Genomic DNA, 24750 nt, shown 5'->3' with positions numbered 1-24750 from the left:
AAATGGAGGGAACGCCGTACTGAAGATGGAGACGATGAAGGAGATGAGAGAGAATTAGGGATTTATAAATGTATATTTTTTCAGATAGATTTATGTTCATCCGATTGAAATGATCCACATGTCTAAAATCTAACGACCCACTCTTTTGATTTTTACCGTTAGATTTAATTGTGAAGAAAATATGCAAATCTTACGGTAGAATAGATGTGAGCGTATTTTGGTCATAAAAATCACAAATTGTCCTTAATTGATCTTATTGAATACCTCGGGGAGAGGGATGCAAAGTGTCTATTTTTTTGGACTAAAAATGACATGGACCAAACCTCAGGGGGTCCAGATGAAAATTATCCTAAAATTAAAGTACATGGGACAATAGTAATTATCCCTATATATAATAATGATATTCTTTCTTGTCATACGAATCGTTCTTTAGAATAAAAGTTGGCAAATATCAATTTATTCCACAATCGTTCTTGAACATTTTGAGCATAGATTGTACTGAACAATCAATAATTATGCTCAGAGTATTGGTCTTTGATGAAAACACTAGAAAACGATTTTGAGAAACAATGTCGTTCTCAAGAAAGAAGATAGAGATTGTAAGGTATAACTTAACATTTCAACCTAAGATTTCAAATTGAATGTGCCTTAAACCTTGTGCATATATGGAGGGAGCTTATTGTTTTCTCCTTGTAAGGGGTGGACCAGACTTGGGTCAGTGCGTGAACCCAATTAAGCTAAAACTGGTTCAGTTTTGAAATTAACGTTCAATACAGATGACCCATATCGGTAACTGCCGAAACAGATACGACATCGCTGCTGCTGCTGAAACCTATTTTGGGTTTGGCTGATGCTTGGAACTCCAAATTCATCAGATCTCAGGTCGTGGATCTCTCGGCCGTAAGCCTCCTTCTTCTCTGTATCTCCTCCTTTCTCTTTCATTCAAGAATTGGATTTCATAGAGATCTATTTTTTACTCTTATTTCCCCGAGTTTGATTCTAATTTCCCATTCCCATGGCTTCCGCCGGGAATCCAAATCAACAACCTGCAAATTTCGACATGCAACAGTTCTTCAAACCCTCGACAAACCCTTCTTCCCCTAACCCTAGTAATCCCAACTTATCGCAATTTCCAGCGTCTTCTTATCCTCCGCCTTCTGGTCCTTTCTCCTATCCACCTCAGAGTACCCCATTTCATCATCCTCACTTCCTCCCTTCTTTTACACAAGAGCAGCTCTCAGGTGTACATCACCAGAGACCCGTTTCCTATACCACCGCCCCTCTTCAGCCATCTCCTCACATTTCATCTCCCAATCCCAATCCCAATCCCAATCCTAATCATGGAGCGAGACTTATGGCTCTACTGGGCACCACCGCTCCATCGAACATGGAACCCCCGACTCCTGCAATGCCGTCAACTTCTATGGTGTCTCCAGTGGCTATTCCATCAGAATTCCCCTTGCTCAACAATCCTCAAATCTTGCATTCATTGCCGTCTGCACCACCAGTTAACATGCCGCTCTCTCAGCCGGCCCCAATGAGGTTGCCGAGCAGCAAACCCCCCAAGGGACGACATTTGGTTGGCGACCACGTACTGTATGATGTCACCGTTAGGTTGCAGGGCGAGGTCCAGCCCCAGCTGGAAGTTACCCCAATCACCAAGTATGTATCGGATCCTGGACTTGTCGTCGGCCGTCAGATTGCAGTGAATAGGACCTATATCTGCTATGGGTTGAAGTTGGGGGCTATCCGGGTTCTTAATATCAACACTGCTTTGAGATCTTTGCTGCGTGGACACAATCAGGTCGGCTGTTCTCAACAACTGTTTATTATTTCTTTTTGTCTACACATCACATTTTCGTTAGGTGATACAAACTCACAATGTTGAATTCATGAATATTCCTTGAAAAAATTCGCATAAATTATGGCGCATGATTCAATTCATTTAAGCTTATGTCACAACGTCAAAATTCGCTTGAACCCATTGTTATTGGCATTTGAGCATTTCTGCTTTCTCGATAGTGTTCACTTGAGGCTGCTGTAAGTTTTGGGCTTTAATTTGAAGGAGAAGAAGAATGTGTATCTTTCATATAAAGAGTGCCTCTATCAGAGATTCCAGTTGAATTTGATCATATATCCATTTGTTGCTCTTTATGATTGTTGGAACCCACAATAAACACTGTAATAGATTTTATGAGTGTAATCTCTTCAACCAAGTGAACAAAAAGTCCCTATTTTTGGACATTAATTCTACATTAACAGATAGTACATTTTCTTTCTAGAGTTAGCTGTTAAAACAAAACTAATTACCTCAACAAAATTATATCAGCAGATTCTTGTATTTAAAAACTATTGTTGATATTTGAAGTGCATCAAGTCCAAAGGCATCATCCAGTGTATAAACGTCAATTACTGAGCTGAAATGTGTACCTTATAGTCTGTGATCAGAACAGTTTGGTACAGCCGCAGGAATTTTATTCCTATTCTACCATTTGTGCTCCATATTTTTCAATTGTCAGATAGAGCAATACTACATTACGGTTATTACAGCACAGTTCCACATCTTTATACATTTTGGTTTCATGGGTTTTTCTTTACATATCACCAATTAGACACACTGTGTGAACCTGGAACTTAACATTATTTCTGTAGTTTAGGTGATTATGGTATTGCAGATTTCGCTTCTGGATTATTATCACTGCCACTTACCCTTAGGAATTTCAACCATGCTATTCAGTTGATTCTGATCTCCAAGGATCCTTCGCTCAAAATGTATAGGGTACCGTGGACATTCAATTGGCAACACTATATTGTGTACACTGTTCTCTAAGTACCATTATTAACATAACTTTGAATCATTTTGAAAGTTGTAGTAATTTTTAGTTGTTGTCATTTTCATCAGGAATTGTGGGTCTTCATCATGGCTCCTAGTTGTAGTTTTTAAGGCATTGCCTTTGTATCCAGGTGCCCTTGCTGGAAGGGTGCTTAAGTAGCCTAGATGTTGCTCGTATTCCTGGTTTCCTTATTTTTCCCCCTCTCCTCCAACACAAGCTGTGTCAGTTTTGCTTCTAATCCCTAGATTGGTTTAGTAGCGAATGCAGATTATTTTGCTATTTTCTTATGATTCATTTTCTCATGTTTATTGTTTCTATTGGCATAATCTTATATCACATTTCTGGTCATTGAATAATACATTTATCACTTTCATGTAACATTGTTTAGGTTTGTTTATGATATGTGTGCATCCTGGAATCCTATTTAATGTTGAATATTATTTATTGCTTTGGCCTGTGCTATCTTTTACTCAAGGTTCTAAACCTTGGTTTTGGAGCCAGTTTGACCTCTGGCCAAAATCAAGGTATCCCAGGTTTTAACCAAAATCTTCTGGGCAAAACTCAGCATGTAGTGAGTTGGAGAAAACTGGTCAAAACAACTGAAACTTGGCATGAGTCATTATCCACTCAAGGTTATGACTCGATTTCTGTCACAACCGAGAGAACTGTACTTTTTCTGGGTTTGCCTGTTTCAAAACTGTTATTTTTCTGTTTCTTTCAAATTGTTAATTATGTTTTATTGTCTTTTTCCATCAGAGGGTCACCGATATGGCTTTCTTTGCTGAGGAAGTTCACCTTTTAGCCAGGTTGCTTTTTGTATTTATTTCTTCATTCTGTTGAGCTGTTATCCTTGGAGATGTCCTGACTTGCTTGTGTACAGTGCAAGCATAGATGGGAGGGTATTTGTGTGGAAGATTAATGAAGGTCCAGATGAAGAAGATAAGCCACAAATTACCGGAAAAATTGTTGTTGCCATTCAGATAATTGGAGAGGGGGATTCGGTACATCCACGAATTTGTTGGCACTCTCACAAACAAGTATGGGCACATTATTAATCATTTCTCCAATGGTATTTCTTTTTATGACACAACGGTATTTTGTTTTCTCAAATGAAAATGTGAGTTTGTATTTTAGCTTCTGAAATAGTGGCAATATGTATGCAAACACATGTTTACAGGAGATTCTGATAGTAGGTATTGGAAAGCTTGTGCTGAAAATTGATACAACAAAGGTTGTAAAAGGAGAAGGTTTTTCAGCAGAAGAGCCTCTCAGGTGTCCTATTGATAGACTGATTGAGGGTGTGCAGATTGTTGGTAAGCATGAAGGGGAAGTGACCGAGTTGTCAATGTGCCAGTGGATGACCAGCCGCTTAGCTTCTGCATCAGCAGATGGCACGGTTTGAACTTTCCCTGACTGTTCTATTCATCATGGTGTTTCCTATTTGATTTATTGATCGAATTAAGTTTTCTGAACAGCTATATGTATTTAATTATAAACATATCCTTTTTGGTAGGCAAAGAAAATGTGTGAAAATTGTATTAACTACCCACCCAATAACTACTTTTCTTTCTAATTATCTCTCCGTCCATCATAGTAACTCCTATGTACTCACCCATGTTATCTTTATTCAGTCCTCCAGCAAGTGCTGTCCCCCCTTAAACCCGAGATATTATGGTGTTGACATATTCCAGTGGTATTTTACATGTGGAGTTAGAAAAATAAGAAAAAAATAAAGGAAGTAATCAAATTTTTAAAAGAATTGGCTCAGCCTCTGCTTGTATATGAAGCCAGGTGTTACTTTATTGTTATTATTGTTCTCTCACTTCATCCACTATCAGGTCCATTTTAGAGATTTCTTTTCTGGTTCTAGTTACTAATTAGATCTGTCCATCTGTTTGACATCAGAATATCAGGGTATCTTTCTCATCTCCTTTTGGTAATCTTCACTTTACCCTAGTTCGGTTTTGATTTACAGTTCAGCCCCTACTGTGAATTTCAATTCTGATGCTATTATCATATAAAGTTACCACTGAGATATCACTCTAGGTTGTAGCTCTGTCTCCCATCTAGTTGGTGTTCTAGAAACCTTTCAAATCTGGACTTCATTCTTCGGGAAAATTTCTTCTTTGGTAATTTTTTTTATTACTCAAATAAATAAGTTCTACATTACTTGGACTGGTCATGTGAGAGAATGGTGGACAGTCCATAATGAGAAGCTTAAAGTTAGAAGGCACAAACCTAGTACTTGGGAAGACATGAAGCACGAGTTGAAGAGTAAGTACCGACCAGAGCATATCCCAAGGATGTTCACCCCTTGACTGGGTTACTTCGAAGAGGTTAGAGTAGCTAAGTCTGAATCAATTGAAGATGATGTGACGGTCGAGAACACTCCACAAAAAATTGACATTTATGTTGATGTTCTTGAGGAGGTAGAGCCTGTGTCTCAAATCTTCAAAGACAAAGTACTTAAAAGTTGATTATTGCACTACACAACTTTTTGAAAATACAGTTAAAAAGATAGTACCAGCAGAGGTCATAAGGAAGATTCAAGCACATCATGTATGAAGTCTTCGCCACCTCTCATGTACACCTACGATTGGAGAACCTATTGAGTTTGTGTTCTCACCTCACTACCTTGGAGAGAACTCCCAGAGTTCAAGATTTTATTTAACATTCCTCCATTACTCAGTTTGGAAGTGGTCCAAGATGTTACTCGCATGTTGTTTCCTCATTGTTACCAAATTCGAGGACAAATTTTCAAGTTTGGGAGAGTTGATGTAGATTCATGACTATGTGGTAGTATTTCTAAAGGGCTAAAGACATTCTCAAAAGAGGAAGCCCAAGGGGCTTGATCAATAAATGGCCGAGGAGTATGATCTAAATAAATCCATGGTTTTCATGGGCCAAGAGTATTTAAGTGGGTTAGAGTTAGCCCACATATTATGATCTTTTACAAACTAGACCTAAGCCCAAGTCAGGTCTAATGCAAAAGGTAACTTGAGAAATGTCTAAAAGTCAATAAAAGGGGCTATAGTCTGAAAATCGAGCTCCGTTTCCAAGGAGCTTTTCTTTGCCAAGAGTTAGGTAGTAGTTGAGTCAATGTTAGGTTTGAGTTAATGCTATTGCTGGTGGCTGTTAGCTAGTTGTTGGTTCATGTATTCAATATCGGTGCTGTAGTTTTGATTGTATAAAGGGACTTCTTTAAGAGGGTTGATCACCTCAATTATGTTGAAACTAGTATTTGTTTTTGCAAGTCATTCTTATCTATGGAGTAATCTTGGGTTTGATCAAGGTAGGTTGGTCTTCGATCCTACCAATCCACCTTGTGGTGTGAAGCTTGGGTGTTACTTTGTCGTCATTATTGTTCGCTCACTTCTCTCATCCATTATTGCATTCATTTTAGTGATTTCCTTTCTGATTTTAGTTACTAGTCAGATATGTCCAACCATTTGACATCAGTTCATGGTATCTTTCTCATCTCTATTTGGTAATCTTCACTTCAGCATAGTTCAGCTCTGATTTACAGTTCTGCTCCTTTACTTTGAATTTACAATTCTGTCCGCATTGTCGTACCTGTGCTAGAATCATGGGATTTCCCTCCCTTTTTGTGCTTTTACATATATTCTAATAGCACTGATGTTTTAGACTCGTATGAGAGGCACATTACCACGTAAACATTTAACAGGGTGCAGCGAAGCCCAATTCTTAGATGACCGGGAAGGCAAGCCAGTTGATAGGGATAAACTCAAGTCAAGGGTTCAAGGTAGCCATCGCTTAAAAGAGAAAGGTTCTTCTCTTGGTAAGCAAGCTGTGGTTTTTCTCTTCTTGTCAAAAAGAGAAGACCGAAGCATGATTCGGAGTGCTGTGCACCTTTAGCAACGGGCGAAGCCTACTGAAATGAAAGGGAAATATATTGATTGTATCAGGGGAATTTGACTTTCTTCCGTAAGGCAAGGTCCTGGTTGCATGAAGTTCAGAGGAAAAAGCTGTGTTTCAGGCACGTATACCAGCGGGGGGGGGGGGGATAGAAAAGGCCTTTCATTTCCCCCCTTATTGGTCCTTGCTGCCTTCCAACAGAAGCCCTCGAGCCTCCTTTGTGCCGCCTTCCTCATAGAAGCCACCGGGCTGACCCTGAGGACCAAATTCTATGGTAGAGAACGCTGTAATAATAATTGGGTCATGAGAGACCTTATTTAGTATTGCAAAAGAAGGGCCTGCTGATAGAGCTGGGCGAGGAGGTGATACCAGTTATCAGGTCAGAGAGAGGCCTGGCTTGTAAGCTGGCCCCCAACAAAACCCATTACTTAATAAGGATTTTTTACACGTCAATAATCAGAGAAAAGAATAGGAAAGGCAAGGTTATGAAATAGGCAAAGCAAGCTCAGTCAGATTCAATTGACTGAGACTGAAAATGACTCCTAAAGAGGGAGGATTCCCAAGTTTCAGTAAGTGACGGGCTTAGGGGTGGGGCTTACCATGTTTAATAGAAGGCCAGCCTAACCAAGCCAGTAGTTAGAGAGCACCACTGGAGAACCAACTACACAAAGAGAAAAAGACCCAGGGTGGGGTTCGTTGAAGAAACTCAATGGTCGCATTCAGCTCTTTTAGTGGTCTCTTCAAAATAGAGTATTGAATTGGAATCCTGGAGGGAAAGTTCTCTGAGGTCTCACTCTTGCCAGCTTTCTGGCCAGGGTGACTTGTTCTCACGTGCAACCCCCATATGATCCAAACCTAGGGTTATTCCTAGGAAATTTCTCTGCGGTTGATCTGCATCAGGATGCATAGGTGATGCCTTGATAAGTGTGATTTTCATGCAACCCCTTAAAACCTGAACTTAAGGCCCAACCAAACTAATACTAAAACCTAGTCCATAAACCAGGCTTGCATTAACCAGTAAACCAGAGGCAAACTAAGCAGGCTACCCCCTGGGAGTACTTTGAAAAAGAGTAAACATGAGTTTTCCATGAACTCAGTCCGTTACAAAAAATTTCAGATATGCTGGTAGAAATGATAATGTGTGATTGTCAGACCCTTCTGTAACTACGCAGAATTTGGCATTTAACTCTTAGCCATGACTATATCTGAACTTTTCCAGTTTACTCAACATTGCCAACCTGTGCTAGTGCTGCTGTCCATCTTTTGGATATAAAAGGGACCTCCTGAAATGCGAGTTTATTGTGGCTGATATACTCAATGAATTTTGCTGCAGCACCCACTGCTCTCCTGAGGGCATATCTGTTGAAGTATATTCTTCTTTTTGATCAATAAAGGACTCATTTGATAACTCACCAACAAACAGTTTCTATGTTTCTTGCTTCAAGAAACAAAAAAATTGGCCAAAAATTGTTTGTTAAAGCTGTTTGTTTCTGTTGGTTTTCGCAACATAAATTGAAATTAGTGAAAATTTTTGCTTTGAGGAACGCTTCTGATGCCACTTGTTGCATCTGTTTTCTGAAGCAAAAGTTGGCACCGGCTGGGTTTAAGTGAAATAGTTTAAACAGTGCTATTCATGGAATTTGACATCCTAAACATAAGAACCCTACTAAACAAGATGGAACTCTAACAATGGTTGCTTCTTCAACCCTAAAGATGGGGACTTTTTGGTTCTTCTTCTCTGTCTCTGGTGACCAAAGGTCCTCTTCATCTTCTCTATCTTTAGTGAAACCCTAGCTCATGTCTTTGCAAAAGGCATCCTGTTCTTCATCTTCTTTATCTCCAACTACTGGGATAAAATGCCTGCTGATACTGTTTTTGCTTCCAAAAGCAAGTTTTGCCAAATGCCTACAAAGGTCTTTCTATTTCAAGAAACATTCAGAACCGCTTCTGATGTTTCTCATAACAGAAGCACTTGGTGGGTTATCAAATGGGTCCTAAAGCCGCTTACTAGAAATCACAAACGACTAGGAAACTGATATTTCTCACTTCTTCAACTCATAATGCTAGGTATCATTTGATTTTTCATCTTCTCTATCTCTAGTTACTGCGATAGAACACCTGCTGATATTGTTTCTGCTTCTAAATGTAACTTTTATCAAACACCTATTAAGTTCTTTTTGCTTCAAAAAACACTCAAAACTATCTTTGGTGCAGAAATATTTGGTGGGTTATCAAACGGGTCCCAAAACCCCTTACTGGAAAGCCCAAACAACTCGCAAACTAATATTGAAATTCTGTTTTACATGCTCAATCGAAGTCACCTTATCAACTAAATTGGTTTGTGAACAAGAATTTTGAGCTACTAATTAAAGAAATAGGCTTGATAAAGAATTCTTGTGGATCCTCAATCCCTTCTTAATAAAGAAGGGAGAAATCTTACAAATTAGGCATCTTTGGCGGGTCCTCAGCTTTCCTATTAATCTTGAAGTACTAATTGAAGAAATGTATTTGAAATAATTCTTAATTCGATAAAACTTCCTACTTCCTAGAATGGAATCCTTCAGTTTTACAGGTCTGAATCCCATGAGTATATTGTTTATAGCTTCTTCAAAACAACTTTCAACTACAAGATTTTCATTTTGTTGCACAGATGGCTTGATAGCATTTCTCAAGCACAATGTCGTGTGCAACAAGTAAGTTTTACATCTCTATTATCAATGGGTCACTAACGTGCTTTATGGGCACCATGATGTAACCCACGATTCTAGGGTTCGGGTTTTGTAATTGTTGTTCCTAGAATTAGGGCTGGCCCAGAATCCTTCTTTGTTTGATCTAGCGGTTAGATATCCAAACCTATTCTTAAAGATTGCTAACAATTCTAGATGAGATTGTCAAGATTGGGAAATTTGGGTTTTGGGAAATTGGGATTAACAAAAAATATGGGTTGGAGAATTTGGTAGACGGATAAATGTGGGATCTCTTTAAGGTTTTGTTGAGGATCTTTGGAAGGAGTTAGGGTTTTACTGAATTCCCATGGGATGATCTTGAGATACTTGATATCACCCTAGGGTTGAGAGAATAGTGGTCGATAGATTTGGAAAGGTTTAGGGAAGCTATGGGTTGAATCTTTGGATGAGGAAGGGTCTTGGGATCTTGGTAAGTTCTTGGGCACTCTCCAGATCTTTTCTCTTTTCTTTCTTCTTTCTTTTTTGTCTTTTCTTTCTTTCTTTCTTCTTCTCTTCTTTTCTGCTTTTCAGATCTGCTGCATGAATTAGAAGAAAGAAGGGCCAAATGGGAGAAAGAGGAGGAGGAGAGGTGCCGTGGGGTTTAAGGAAGCCAGGAGAAGGGTTCTAGGGATGCTGCAGGGGTGGGGAGGTTTCTTAGCTGCTACCTAGTTGGGGGAGGGGTCCTAAATGGTTGCAAGGAGGAGCGGGGATAGGGAATGGTTCTTGGTTGGATCATGTGGTGGGGAAGGACTGTGCTTACTTGGCTTCAAAAATCTGCTGCTGGAGTTGCCGAATTAGTTCTGGAACTTGAAGAAGCTTGTTGGAGTTGACGAAGAGGCCCTTCTAAAACCACCGTGGCCCTCCCAAGAAAGTCACAGCTTCATTTCCCTCAAGATTCTCAAATTTCTAATTCAATTCAGCTTGTCTTACAATGAAGTAGGGTGGGCTATTTATAGCCTTACAAGTAGAGAGCAAAAGACTAGGAATCTGAAAAGGAAACCTAACTTGACTCAACTAGGGAATCCCTTATAGACTACCATGCTCTTTACAACTCAATAAATAACAACCATAAATAAAAATAAAAAAAACCATCTTGGAAAATAACACCTAATTATCCAAAAGGAATCTTAATGTAAAATAGATTCTAATTGTCTATTGGGATTCCAACTACATCTAGGATTCTCAATTCTACACAATCAAAGAAATAAAGTTAGATATGGATTCACAAAAACAAGATGAAAATTACTGGACCAAAATAACCATCAACAGAAGCAAGCAAATGATCAAAACACCTCTACCAGGATTTGGCCAACCTACTGTTGCTCCACTTTGAGTTGGATCTGGGGCCTAAATTCGTCGTTTGGCTGGGGGGAGGATTCCTACTTACATCACACCAATGCAATCATCCACCTTTTGTACATGTCAAAAAAAATTTAGGCTTTATTCTCTAGGCTATGCCAAAGGGATGCCTTGTACACAACAGTGACGCCTTATGAGGTGAGCAGTAGCTTTATTTGACATTTTGTATTTAGACTTAATTTTTTGACTCTTTGTAAATGATCAAAATTTATTCCATAGCACCACATATTATTGGTTGAATACTTTGTTACCATGTAACAAGAAGTATGGGGCCATTTAAAGATTAAACGGTAAGAATAGATTATAGGACAATAAGAACCTAATCGTAAGAGACACCAAATCAGTTGGGACTTTCTAGAAATCAGATTAGGAGAAAAAAAAGAAACTCCATTCCATACACACATCAAAATCATTGCTTGTTTGATATCATAAAGGTAAGTGTAACTACTTCCATTTTCATCATCTTTATATAAATCATAATCATATGTTATTATGCTATGTTTCTATGTATTATGATGATGATAAGAACTTATGTTTGTTTTTTGTCCCTTTTCACGATAATCTTGCATTGGATCATAAATATTTCTTTGGCTGATAAGTAGATTATATTAGTTTAGTATGTTATTTGTGCCACATAAAATGGTTGTATTCAAAAATGTACACTAAAATGCTTTGTTTGCCAATGCAACGCCTTGCGGCTGCCTATCATCATGGTGCTTAGGAAGGTCCCAAACGCCTTGTTCGCCTTGATAACTATGTTTTAAACATCCAACCTTCCCATATGCAATACCCCAACTGCCAAAAACTAATCAATGCTTTATGGAAGATATCCAGACAACTCAATTAGGCTATTGACATGCTCCTGCATTATTTTTATTTTGGTATTCACCATTTCGGTAAATAATATTGCTCTTCTCTTTGTGTTGGCATCTTTTTTATTTTCTTCCCTTTCTAGTGTGTCCCGCCGGGGGGGGGGTAAAGTGTAATTTATGTTTTTTGTCATCTGCCGTCTTAGTGTATATTTCATTGTTTATAACTGTCAATTATGTGATCCTAATTCCTACGTTATAATTTTGAGAGCTTCTTGCATTTGTTGTTGTATGGTAACCAGCTAGGCATCATCTAGTCAATGCTTTGGCTTGAGAGGGCCAAGCTTAGGCCTCAATTTTGCTGGTATGATAGCCTATGCTGGCCTGTGGTCCTGTCATATTATTTGGACCCACCTGGTTTCCATTTGGAGTCTCGTGCACAGCTTGTGACTTTGTAGTAGAAGCCTTTTTATTGGTTATTGGCTTAGATTGAAAGTCCTTTCAAGCTCATCTATCTTTATAGTCATCATCATATTCTTATTTATTGTCATGAATTTTTTATATGCAAAACTCAAATCTATTATCTATGGTGCACAAGGGCATTGTGTTATTTTTATATTTAGTTAAAATAGCTTTGTGATGTTTGACCAAATAAATCTTTCATCGCATAGTGTAGTCCATGGTACTTATTCATTTTAGAGAGACAAACATTTCCCTATTTGATTTTTCTTTTATTTCCTAAGGTAGGCACACAATGCTACGGTAGTGTTTGCAATATTTCTTTATTGATATTTTCCTTTTAATCCCCCCCCCCCGAACAAAAAGAAAATTTTTTTTCCTGACATTTGTTTCAAATTCCTGTTTAGTGTTAAACCATCTTATGATTGTTTTATTGCCTTCGTGATATCCTTGCTGCAACAGGTTAGGATATGGGAAGACCGTAAGGCGCTGCCCCTTGCGGTGTTAAGGCCATATGATGGTCGGCCTGTTAACTCGGTTACATTCTTAACTGCTCCTAGTCGCCCTGATCATATTAATCTTATCACAGCGGTGTGTACTCCTTTACTGTTTCCTGCTTATAAACTATACTTTTTTAATACTTCTCTCCTGCTCCCCAATGAATAATTAAAATTTAAGAAAAGAGAACAATGAATTGTTACAATCAACATGGCTCTTGTGGTGTTTTGTTTTTTCTGGGTTGAGTATTTTAGTTAATGTGGCATGGTTTTTTTTTTTTTTTTGGTGAGCCCAACTAGGGGAGGAATCTTTAGCTGCCACTTGGTTGCTTGAGAGTGCCATGTGTTGAGCACTGTTTGCGAAGAGGTTATTAATATCATAAGTTTTAAGCTTCAGCCAAAACCAGAGCCTGATGTAATGCCATGATGAACACATGGGAAGCCATATATTTGAGTTGGGCCTTGGAACTTGACTGACGGTCAATCCACGTGATTCCCTATCTATTCACAGGATAAAAGGAGCCATGTTACCTCTCTACTGATTTTTTTCAGTTGAAACTGCATTAATACAAAGCAGCAGACTAGATGGAGGAACATACCTTTGAGATATTCCATGACGCTTGATATATATGTTGCTAAAGGTGATATATTTATTGGACAGATTACTAAAATCTGTCCCTTAACGGTTGGGGTATAAACAATTGACTTAGTGATTTCCTCCTTTGTCTCCACCTTCTCAAGGAAGTCTTTTCTTCCATATCATTTTGTAATATGCAAAAGGCTAAATATCAATCACTGGTATTGGTATCTTAGGCTGCATCAAATGAATGACTTTTGAGTGTATTTTCTTTGCAGGGGCCACTCAATCGGGAAGTGAAGATATGGGCCTCAGCTAGTGAAGAAGGTTGGCTGTTACCAAGTGATGCTGAATCATGGCAGTGTACTCAGACATTGGAGTTAAGGAGTTCTGAGGAGCCTCGAGATGAGGAGGCATTCTTTAATCAAGTTGTAGCCTTGCCACGTGCAGGCCTTATTCTTCTTGCAAATGCTAAGAAAAATGCTATATATGCCATACACATAGAATATGGTCCCAACCCGCTCTCAACTCGCTTCAATTATATTGCAGAGTTTACTGTTACAATGCCAATTTTGAGTCTTACTGGTACAAGTGAGTACATGTCTGAAGAACATGTGGTTCAGATTTACTGTGTCCAGACACAGGCTATTCAGCAGTATGCACTGAATCTTTCTCAATGCTTGCCACCACCATTGGAGAATATGGGATTAGAGAAGACAGAGTCGAGTGGGTCTCGTGCTATAGATGCAACTAGTTTAGATGGATTGGCTTCTTCAGAGCCATCTAATCTGGTTAGTATTGAGATGGCTGTTGGAAATGCTGCATTCAGACCAACTGTCTTAGTTAGCAATTCCGAGAGTGCACCTGCTGGCAGGTATACCTTAGTCTTAGATTCTGATGAGGTTCGTAGTTTACATGACTCAGTGACATCAGGAATAGAATCCAAACCAAATGCTTTTCCACCACCTTCTTCTGATGCTGATAGTATCCATCTTGCATCACCAACTCTTCCTTTGAGTCCAAGGCTATCAGGAAAACTGTCTGGTTTTAGAACACCATCAAATAGTTTTGATCAAGTTTCCCAACTAGGTGATTGTAGCAGCGACCAGTCAGTTCTTGATTATTCAGTAGATAGGAGAGTAGACAATGTTCTTACTAACTTGCCAGATATTTCTTCCTTGGATGGAAGCTCTAGAAAGGAAGAAAGCAAAGTTACACCTGTGATATTCAAACATCCAACCCATTTAGTAACTCCTTCAGAGATATTATCAATGTCTGTTACGTCCTCTGAAAATAGTCAGGTCAATCAAGCTATAAAAAGGGATGAGGCAAAGGTACAAGATGTGGTTGTCAACAATGATACAGAGAGCATTAACCTAGAGGTTAAAGTTGTTGGTGAGGTCGGGTCAAGTCAGAATGATGAGTTTGATTCCCAGAAAGAGCCACACATTTTTATTGCAGAGAAAAGGAAGAAATCCTTTTGCTCCCAGGCTTCAGATTTAAGCATGGAGATGGCCAGAGGCTGCAGTGGAACTTTTGGTGTGGATGATACTCGGCAAGTCGATGATTTTTGTGCAACTGAAGTGCTAGAGCAGCCTCAAAATGTTGTTGAGGAAGAAGTGCAAGATTCTTCAAAAGATGCACATGGAACTGCTTCGGAGTCCACTGCAACTACAACAGTTCTGCACTCTCCAGCACCAGCAGTGAAAGGAAAGAAACAGAAAAGTAAAAACTCTCAAGTATCAGGTCCAGCTTCCCCTTCTCCGAGTCCTTTCAATTCCACCGATTCTTCCAATGAACCAGGTGTCAGTCCTGCTGTCGCTTCTACAGAGGCCGCTTTTGGACAAATCGCTGCCATGCAAGAAACACTGAATCAGGTGAGCAAAAAGAGTGCATGTATTGATGATGTTATTACTTACATTTACAATTACTTAAGTGCTAAATAATGGACCTTTTGTGGTGTTCATAGCTTAACTGTGTTTATTTCTTCCAAGTTTGAAATTTGCACTGTGCTTGTTTTCCTATCAACTAATTGTGGATACATGTTTAATTGATTTGTGAAATAAAAAGACTAAAATCCTCTTAAATCATGAGGAGAAAATGCACTTGCTGGAATCTTAGCTGGTATGTTATTGGGAGGGTTATTACCCAAAGAAAAATGTTATCATGTGGGTGGTGAATTGTTTTTGGTAGGACAGTTCCGAATTATCACTGACTACAGAATTCCAGGTGAAAATCTTAATTGTTCCACCCTGCCAATTATCTGGGTTATCTCATAATTTTATGTTTTAAACCCTTGCAAGGAATGGTAGAAGGTAGGAAGATGGGTCCAGGAGAGAGCAGTGCAGGGTCACTTTGCTCCTTCCTCTTCCTTACTATTATACCTGATCTGCTGAATTTGTTAAATTAAATGATAAAATGGTGGTGGATGGGCAAAATACCTTGCCACTTGTTTCTCTGTGGTCCTCTCTGGCTTTTTCTTGACTGAAATATCTGAAAATAAGTTTCTTTTTCTGTGATTGTTTTTCTTCTTAACTTTGTTTGTTTGTTATATTTGCAGCTAATGACCATGCAAAGAGAAATGCAGAAACAGTTGTCTGTCATGGTGGCTGTCCCAGTCACCAAAGAAGGCAAAAGACTTGAGGCAGCTCTAGGCAAGAGCATGGAAAAAGTTGTTAAGGCCAACAATGATGCTCTTTGGGTTCGTCTTCAAGAAGAGAATGCAAAGCATGAGAAAGTAGAACGTGATCGTACACAGCAAATGACTAGTATCATTGCCAACTATATGAGCAAAGACTTGCCTGCTCTGCTGGAGAAAATATTGAAGAAGGAAATGGCTTCTGTTGGACCTTCTGTAGCTCGTGCTATTACTCCAGTTGTGGAGAAAACACTTTCTTCAGTCGTTGCAGAGACATTCCAGGTTCAAATTTTAGTGAACTATCTACCATATTAGTTACTAGTTTTATAGGGTGCTTCTCAACTGACATGGGCGACTGAAATTTCTAGGAACATAGTGAAGGGTTTGATGCTCTGTTTATGAAGTACTGATAGCCAGTATACTTTTTTGTGGTTATCAATTTATGCAATACTGTGCATCTCTGTGGATTTAATCTCAATACTTGAGTCTGATAGAACTAATTATAATTAATGCATGGTTACATATATAATTGCCAACTATACTGATATGTATACATTATGATTAGCTACATATCTTGATGGCTTCATTTGTTTGTCACATTGATCTGAACGAAGGAAATGCTAGATAAATTGTTTACAGTTGCACCAGACAGGTTCAAACATTGTATGAGATCCTCTGAAAGATTAATTTAGAGAACAAACTACTACTTGAAGCTGGAGGAATTCTTTTATTCTTCATATTAGGTAGATTTATGGAGGAAGCTGTTGTTCTACCTAGGCAATTAGATGAAGAAGTTAAGTGATATTAGAATTTCCTCGGTCTATTTAACTGTGATACTATCACAGCATCATTTTGTGTATTGATGTTTAAGTTGTGAGGGTGCTACTCGGATTTTGTTGCCACTAGTTTACAATAAGTTTTGAATCGAGACTTGTGAATTGTTGGGTGTTGGTCTTTGTATGCAAGTAATTATTTTTCTTCTCTTAATAGTTACGATGTTATGAAAAATAGAACGAGGCATAACCATACTATACAACTCCAACAATAACTACAGTGACCAGTCCAAGATAATTCAACTCAAGGAGATTACCATGATGGGAATCTGTTACGATTACAGGTTATATTTGAGCTTATATGTTACAGTACTTTAATTTGTATGCATGTATGCATCATATAGTACCATCTTGTGTGGCACTATGTTACCCCTCTGTAAACATCAAACAAGGGATCCACCTCAATAGAATCAGATCAAAAGTGGCTAGTAAATTCTCTGTCGCTGAGATGAGTATCTTTGATTTGCCTTATTATTTTTCTCTCGTCTCCCTACCTACACACCACAAATTGATTCCTCCCCCTCACCCCTTTCTTTCTCTTCTCTTCTTTGAAGTTTGAATGTTCTTGTTCTGTTGGAATCTTATTAAAACCTTTTTGCAGAGAGGGGTTGGAGACAAGGCTGTGAGTCAGTTGGAAAAATCCGTCAACTTGAAACTCGAAGCTACGGTGGCTAGGCAAATTCAAGCTCAATTCCAAACTTCAGGAAAGCAAGCTCTTCAGGTAGTCTTTCTCAATATGTTAGGTGTCTTGCATTAATTTTATCTTGTATAATTTCCACTTTGGCTTGGATTTTGAGTATCATCTGTTTTCAATAGTCGCAAAGTGTTGCTTTTTTATTTTATCCCTGCCTGTCCCGTTTAGTGGATTCAAAAGTTCTAGGGACAACCACCACCTATGGTTGAGTTCCTGTATTGCATTGTAACCTTGCGTATGGATCAAACTTGAGGAGTAGGGTGCATGTCTGTGAATATTCATAAGTTGCTCTGCCTTTCCCTTGATGATGCTTGTAATCAAACTGTGACATGATTTGAGTTTTACTAAATTCTTGTTCATTTCTGAAAGTGGTGATTGGCCCTAGATTCCATTCAATGTCTTTAGAAATCACCAGTTACTAAGAATTGAGACCTTAATAAATATATATATGCTTTTCTCTTTTAATAACATATATTTGAAGTTTGTCTCATTTGAAATAATTATGGTGATGAATCTAATGAAGTTAGTTGATCCATATTTGAAACATGCAGGATGCACTGAGGTCTAGCTTCGAAGCTTCGGTAATTCCAGCATTTGAGATGTCATGCAAATCCATGTTCGAGCAAGTTGATGCTGCATTCCAGAAAGGGATGATTGAACATGCTGCTGCAGTTCAGCAGCAGTTTGAGTCTGCACATTCTTCATTGGCTGTTGCTTTGAGGGTATTTAGACTGATATCTATAATAGCTTTATTGGTTTGTTCGATTTTGCTTCATTTTGTGATTTGTAACTCTTTTTCATGAGGAGTTCTCAAGATAAGTTGTATACTGGAGGTACTTTGTCTAGTATAGGGGCCCTCACATGTACCTCATGAATAGGCACGTTAGTGTACTTAGCTTAAGCTTAGACTGAAGAGCCAAGTGTTAATGACAAGAGGCTTGGTGCCTGGTATTTGATAGGTCTCAATTCAGAGATTAACCTCAAGAAAAAACTAGCTGCTGATTTTATTTTTATTTTTTGTCTTTTTTGGATGAAAGGTAATCTGTATTATAAGGAGGAAAGAGTAGTAGAGCATAACCTCTCTGGGCTAGCCAGAAGTTATTAAAAAAAGATAAAGTACAAAAATTCAAACTAATGAGAACTCCTGTAGCAAAAAGTAGGGCCAAAGGCGGATATTCGGAAGGGAGTTTGTTGAGGCTAAATCTTGATCTCCCTTGAGCGTTCATATGGAGCTCCATTTGAAGCAACACTGGCCAGTCTAAGGAAAGAAGAACCAAAATTTGCAGCTGACTTTGCTAAATAATCTGCTATCAGGTCTGTATTGCGGTTGCAATGTGTAAGCTTCCATTCCTCTGAGGTTGGAATGGGGGGGGGGGGGGAGGATTGCTTGCCATCTTTTTCAAACCAACCATGGAAAATGTCGCTTGTCTGCCAGCATTTCCATTATAGAGTTGCTTTCATTTCAAAAGTGTGGAATATTCAGACTAGCTTTCTCCAGACAGCATATAAATCCTTGAGTTCTACCACTTTCATTTTTGACTCCCAACGAGCTTCTGAAATGATCACCCTCCCTGGCATTGCAGTTTGTAAAAATGCCACCAGCTCCTGCAATGCCCAGAATTAAAACTCCTAGCCTCCTTGCAGATAATAGATTAGATTTGGAGAGAGGGTGTCATCTGGTCATAGCAGGTTGGAAACAAAGATCCTTTGTTACCAGCGATAAGATGTAGCGAGAACCAGTGTAGAAGAACCATCAAATCCCTGTGCTTTCCTTTCCATGTAAGTGTAATATGGAACCAAGATGCAGCACTTTAGCCAAGTACAGTTGAGAGACTAGATTGGCCTTTGCATTTCCACCAAGCCACAAGATCAAAAGAATTGGCATACCCCATGATTCAGATCCAGCATTAAGTTGGACCCTTTTATTTTTTTCTTAGGAAATAGCCTAGAGTTGATATAAAGTCCAAAAAATTTCCAAGAGATCCTTTAGCTTGAGGGTGGGATTGAAATTACTAGCCTTATCACATATAATAGATTAGATTTGGAGAGATGGTGTCATCTGGCCCTAGCAGGTTGAGAACAAAGATCCTCCATCCCGAGAGATAAGAAGCAAGAACCAGCTTTGAAAAACCATTGAATTCCTACGTTTTCCCTTCATTCCATGCGTTTCCACTGTAATCAGCCTAGTTGTTGGACCTAAAACGTCATTGAATTCAAAATCCCACGTTTAGTTTTATTTCAGTCCCTTGTATGTTTTCCTTGGTGAACCATAGGTTCAAATGTTCAATTAGTTCGGCTGGTTTACTTTGGGTTGATTCAAGCTTTCATGTGATTACTAAGTCTGTCTCATGACCCCATAGTATCTTTCAATTAGTTTCTTTTATGCATCCACACATGAGAGAAGATCTTTTATTTTAAGTTAGTTTTGCGTTGGATTTTAGTTCCCTAGGTTTTAGAAAATCCGTCCTAGTTAAGAATTAATTCCTCCTATTACTTGAAATTTGCTTTCAAAAGCCCCCTTTTCAAAACTCATTGTGGGAGAGTGTTATACAAACTTGATTTTGATAATTGATTGCCTATGGCAAGAGCTATTGCTGCTGGTGGTCTTCTTTTTCATATGAACATATCTGGTGTTCATATTCAAATTGATTTGGTGAGTAGTATCCAAGATCCATCTTGACTGTGGAACAGTCTTTACTCCATCCTTTCTCTCTTTCCCCCGTCCCCCTTTTTTTTTATTGGTCTACAGATTATACCTTCCCATTCAAATCTGTTTCCATCAGTCCTATTCTGCCATTAGAAACATTCAAAATCAGCAAGGAATTCCTGTTACAGTAGCCACTTTGATCCACCTGAGCCCCCCTCCCCATACTCTTTTCCACCAAACCTTGAGCTCCATTAAAGGCCCAACTTCCTAAACTCTGCAACTACAGATTTCTCACATTTTGCGCATCAGATTTTCACAATTTTCTAAAGGAATCACCTTCGCTAGAGCCCCCCTCCCTCGATCCAAAACTGGCGCCAAATGATCCTGGAGTTTGAGACATCGTTCACCATTAACCCCTATTTTCTCTCAACTGCTCTAAAAGCTAGGAATCCTCTACTAACTTGTGGCGGGGTGGAACTAGGATATTCACTGTCCTGGGTGATGTAGTCTCATAAGATTAGGAACCAGTTTGGGTCCTTAAAAATTCTAGACTACCCTTGCTTTTTACTCTTTTCATTAACTCCCTACTATTTTCTTCATTTTTTTCAAGTTGTAATTATATTATACTCTCATGCTATATAGTTCTGAGGGTAGTCATACTGCATGAATGATCAGGTGTTCTCATATTTCATCCGGAATAGGTGATGCCTGGATTCTTTTAACAGATGCACCTCAGTGGGCCTTAGGTCACAGTTCATCTATTGTGTAGGAAATTGGTAGACCAGTGAATTACCTTTTCGTCTTTGCATTTCATATATCATTGAATTCTTTTCTGTTACTGTTCTTTGAAAGATTGCATTGTTGGTTGTTCAGTAATGGAATGTTGAGGAACCCCTAAAATATGTGCAAAACGAGGCTATACATGACATTGTTTTATTTTCTTCTTCCTTGTAACAATAATCCCAAACTGATGTTGCAGGATGCAATTAATTCAGCCTCATCAGTTACTCAAATCTTGACTGGAGAGATTGCAGATGGCCAGCGTAAGCTTTTAGCTTTTGCAGCTGCAGGTGCAAACTCAAACACAGGAAATCCTTTGGCTACACAAATAAGTAATGGTCCCTTAGGTGGCCACCATGAAATGGTTTGTTCTCTTCTCTTGATTGTGTTCCTTGTATACTGGTTTCTTACTAGTAGATGTATTCAGCAAACTATATATGTACAGCAGGTTGAAGCACCTTTGGATCCAACCAAAGAGATATCCAGATTGATATCTGAACGCAAATTTGAGGAAGCATTCACTGCAGCTTTGCAAAGAAGTGATGTCTCTATTGTATCGTGGCTATGTTCTCAGGTATGACTTTGCATCCAATGTCATATACTAGACAGGGTGATAATTAGTTCACACTGTTCAGATTGCTCAAATGCATTATTATATCACATGTTGGAAGAAGTTTCAAAACATATCAGTGTAAATACATGGGATCTGTTATTCCAATATTATAGTTAGCTTTAGATACTTTTTCTGCTTTTGAAAATTGTTCGAGTTAGTCACACTGAATGAGGTGCTTGCTTAAATTAATCTCGTCGTGAGTGGAAAAATTTCAGTTATTTTTCTGCATAGGATGGAAAGAGGTAAGTCGATAAGGTGAAAAGAGAATGTAAGTACTTTTCTTACCCAGCATCATTATCAATAGTATTGCTGGTTGATTCACCCAAAAAGAAAATTACGTCATTCGTTGATCACTAAGAAAGCGTCAGAGGGCATATCAAAATTTCCTGAAATTGTTAGATTAATGTGACTTACAGATTCAGTATTTGAATTTCATTTTTTAAATTGTACAGGGTAGAACGTTGAGTTATTTCTGTGATGGTCTGTGAAGTCTGGTCAATTGCGTGTTGAGAGTCACATTATATGCAGAATCCTTCATACTATATTTTTTTGTCTTCCTTCATTCACTTCTTTCATTATTTATTTTGGGGTGTGTCTGAAAATTTTCCTTTATTAGGCACCGTTTGCTGGAATAAAGGTGGGGGTGAGAAAAAGTTTGAAAAAACAAACTTTTGTATAAAATCCCAAAGTGTAGCTTGTTTGGTTCACTAGGGTGGGAAAGTTGGTAGACAATTAAGGAAGCATATCTGCTAAGGTGGCATGCTAACTTTCCCACCCCATGCCTTTTCAAAACCCTATAAAATAAGTATAAATTTGTGGAAAAGTATGGAAAACAACAAAATGGGACCCACAGTTAACACTTTTCTATAAAATCCCTTTCTTACTTTTCCTTTTCCCTCACCCATCCACCTTTGCAAACAAATGCAGCTTAGTGTATAACTAGTCGGTCTTTTGATGTATTTTGTAAATAATTCAGGTTATTGTTACAGTTGTTATTTCAATTTTCTAATGTAAATAAATTTTAGTGCACTTTCACCTCATCCAAGGTTTGGATACCTGCTGGTACTAATAGATTATCTCACAGTGTTTCAGCATCTATTATATGCTTCCTGGGTCCTGATTATAGCTATTAACAGCGGCAGAACAACTTTTTCAATTGTGTTTTCTAGTTTCTAAACTGGTGCTACCCAATGTCCTGTTCAGGTTGATTTAAAGGGTATCTTGTCAATGATGCCTCAGCCTCTGAGTCAAAGAGTTCTGCTTTCCCTTCTCCAGCAGTTAGCCTATGATATCAGCAAGGAGACATCGCGGAAACTGGCGTGGATGACATACGTGGCTGTTGCCATAAATCCAGCAGACTCGATGGTTGCCATCCATGTAAGGCCTATCTTGGAGCAGGTTTATCAAATATTGGCCCATAATGCCAGCTTACCGACTGTGATTTCAAATGATGTTACAAGCATGCACATTGTCATGCACATCATCAACTCGATGTTGATGTCCTGTAAATGATTCCTGTCTCTCTGAAGTGTGCAAGATTATGTAGGACAAAATTTTCCCCCCTTAGAAAGTGGGTCTTGTATAGCTACATTATGTGGGTATTTATTGAATAGGAACTTTTACTGCGTAGACTACATTATGTTGTATGTAAAGTAGACTTGTGATAACTATACCTTGGTGGTTAAAGCTTCTTCCCGTTTGATTAATTCTTTCACATTACAGGCCTTTGTTTCCTTTGGTGGTAGAAGTGTAGAACCATGATTGCTTCTTCTGGTCTTTTCAATGTATTTTATTTGTGTTTTGGTTTGGGCCTAGTGGGGTTGGAGACTGTAAGAGATGGGCAAAGGCAAAGGGTGGCCGTTGACAGACTAGAAAATGTCGGCAAAGTGTGCTGCTTCCCAATTCAATGAAATGACTTGATTGAATTTTTAATTTAGCTACTTCTTACTGGAGTGCCAGTTAATGGCATCCACGCTGGGATTCTGATATCTCAAAGTCTGTTCTAAAAATATGCTCCATCCCATCCATCTCTTCCATCTCTCCCCATGTGAACAATTATTAGGAGGGAAAGAGAGAGAGAATGAATGTGCAAGCCGTATTCTTGGACTTTGAATCCATCAAAGTGGGTTCCATATATATATATGGATTCCATGTTTCTGCTTCAAGACTTGTAGAAAAGGTAATTGGGAGGGATTATGAATGCTAGATTTTTCGTTGGACAAATTGGGCACGGGAATCGTAGTCTACCTTGGCAGGCTATCTGTCTCTGCGTCGGTCGAATGATATCTTTATCAAGGAAATATTTGTTTCACTACTGGCATCACCATGAGCTTTTAGAATTTAAGGCTGTTTAGGTTTGGTGTCGAGATCCTAAAGCTGGGGTGGCGAGGCAGAGAATGGGTGGATAAAACTAATCTTGAAAATAAATGTGTAAATTTTTTACTTTTTCTTTAAATCTCAAATTGGTATATTGTTTGGTTGCTTGGGGGGAAAAGTGCCTAATTAAAAATCAAGGCCCTTTCCGTTGTAGTCATAGAAAACTTCTCTATTTATGCCTGGGTGTCAATCCCAACTTTCCCACCCCATATCATTTTAAAACCCCACATATTTGGTGGGACTTTGTGGGAAAGTTGGGAAAAATAAAAAGTGGAACCCACTCCTATCACTTTTTCACAAAATCCTTTCCTTCTCTCTCACCCTACTACACTTGGGACCCACATATTTTTTTTTCCCACCCCACCTTTGCAAACAAACGCAGCCTTAAGGGTCTTTAGAATAGTGAAGTTTGGAGTCGATGATTCGTAAATCTTCTGTCTCAAGTCAAAAAATTGCCGGATTAACAACTCCCAATCCTCTATCTCCAACATAAATGGAGAAATTAGAATCGGGGCTAGTTGATTCAACAAGCGAGTTGTTACACACTTTTTAATAGTGGCAAGCGAACAGGGAAGAGCCTAACTTAAAAATCAGGAGTCCCTATCGTCCGAATTGTAGTCTATAGAGGCATCCTCAACGGCAAACCCTAGCTCCCTAAGGGTGTCAATCGGTTCCAGCTTCCTTGAACGTGAGTGGAGATTTCGTGCCAATATGGGCCAAAGAAACTAGCCCAACCGTAGTTTACCATACAAAATTTAGGCAATGATTCTTTGCCAAATTTGCCCATTTACAAAAAGCATAAAAATGGTTCGCTGAAGTGAGAATTTTCACGAATGGTTACCACAACCCCTAAATCGGTATAGGAAAACGGATTAAACACGGTATCTAGTGCGATACAATTTTTGTACGAATGAACTTATGCCACTTTTGTTATTGGTTCATTAAGATCCTAATGAAATTGTGATCAACCAATCAAATATAATTTGAAATTAACATAGATAAAACAAATAAAACTAATTAATAGAGATAAAA

At 38.6% G+C, this 24750-nt stretch overlaps 1 protein-coding gene across 2 annotated transcripts; it reads left to right on the top strand.

Annotated features, from left to right (window-relative positions):
- Nucleotides 1-792: 792 nt before the first annotated feature.
- LOC149024569 (enhancer of mRNA-decapping protein 4-like) lies at nucleotides 793-23455 on the top strand. 2 transcript variants are annotated; one of them, XM_089144806.1, is made up of 12 exons: nucleotides 793-1804; nucleotides 3591-3640; nucleotides 3715-3871; nucleotides 4012-4230; nucleotides 12526-12654; nucleotides 13416-15014; nucleotides 15698-16057; nucleotides 17210-17329; nucleotides 17854-18024; nucleotides 20929-21093; nucleotides 21178-21303; nucleotides 22546-23455. In XM_089144806.1, exons 1-12 carry the CDS (start codon nucleotides 1016-1018, stop codon nucleotides 22852-22854), a joined length of 4194 nt encoding a protein of 1397 aa, XP_089000932.1. In that variant the 5' UTR covers nucleotides 793-1015; the 3' UTR covers nucleotides 22855-23455. The 2 variants fall into 2 exon arrangements, with proteins under 2 accessions (XP_089000932.1, XP_089000931.1); XM_089144805.1 differs by having other exon boundaries at nucleotides 21175-21303.
- The last annotated feature ends 1295 nt before the right edge of the window (nucleotides 23456-24750 follow it).

The sequence above is a fragment of the Hakea prostrata genome, chromosome 2 (assembly GCF_041222555.1).
Source record: "Hakea prostrata isolate BN-2017 chromosome 2, UWA_Hpros_2, whole genome shotgun sequence".
In the NCBI taxonomy this organism is placed as follows: domain Eukaryota; kingdom Viridiplantae; phylum Streptophyta; class Magnoliopsida; order Proteales; family Proteaceae; genus Hakea; species Hakea prostrata.
This window is presented reverse-complemented; position numbering and strand designations above follow the sequence as displayed.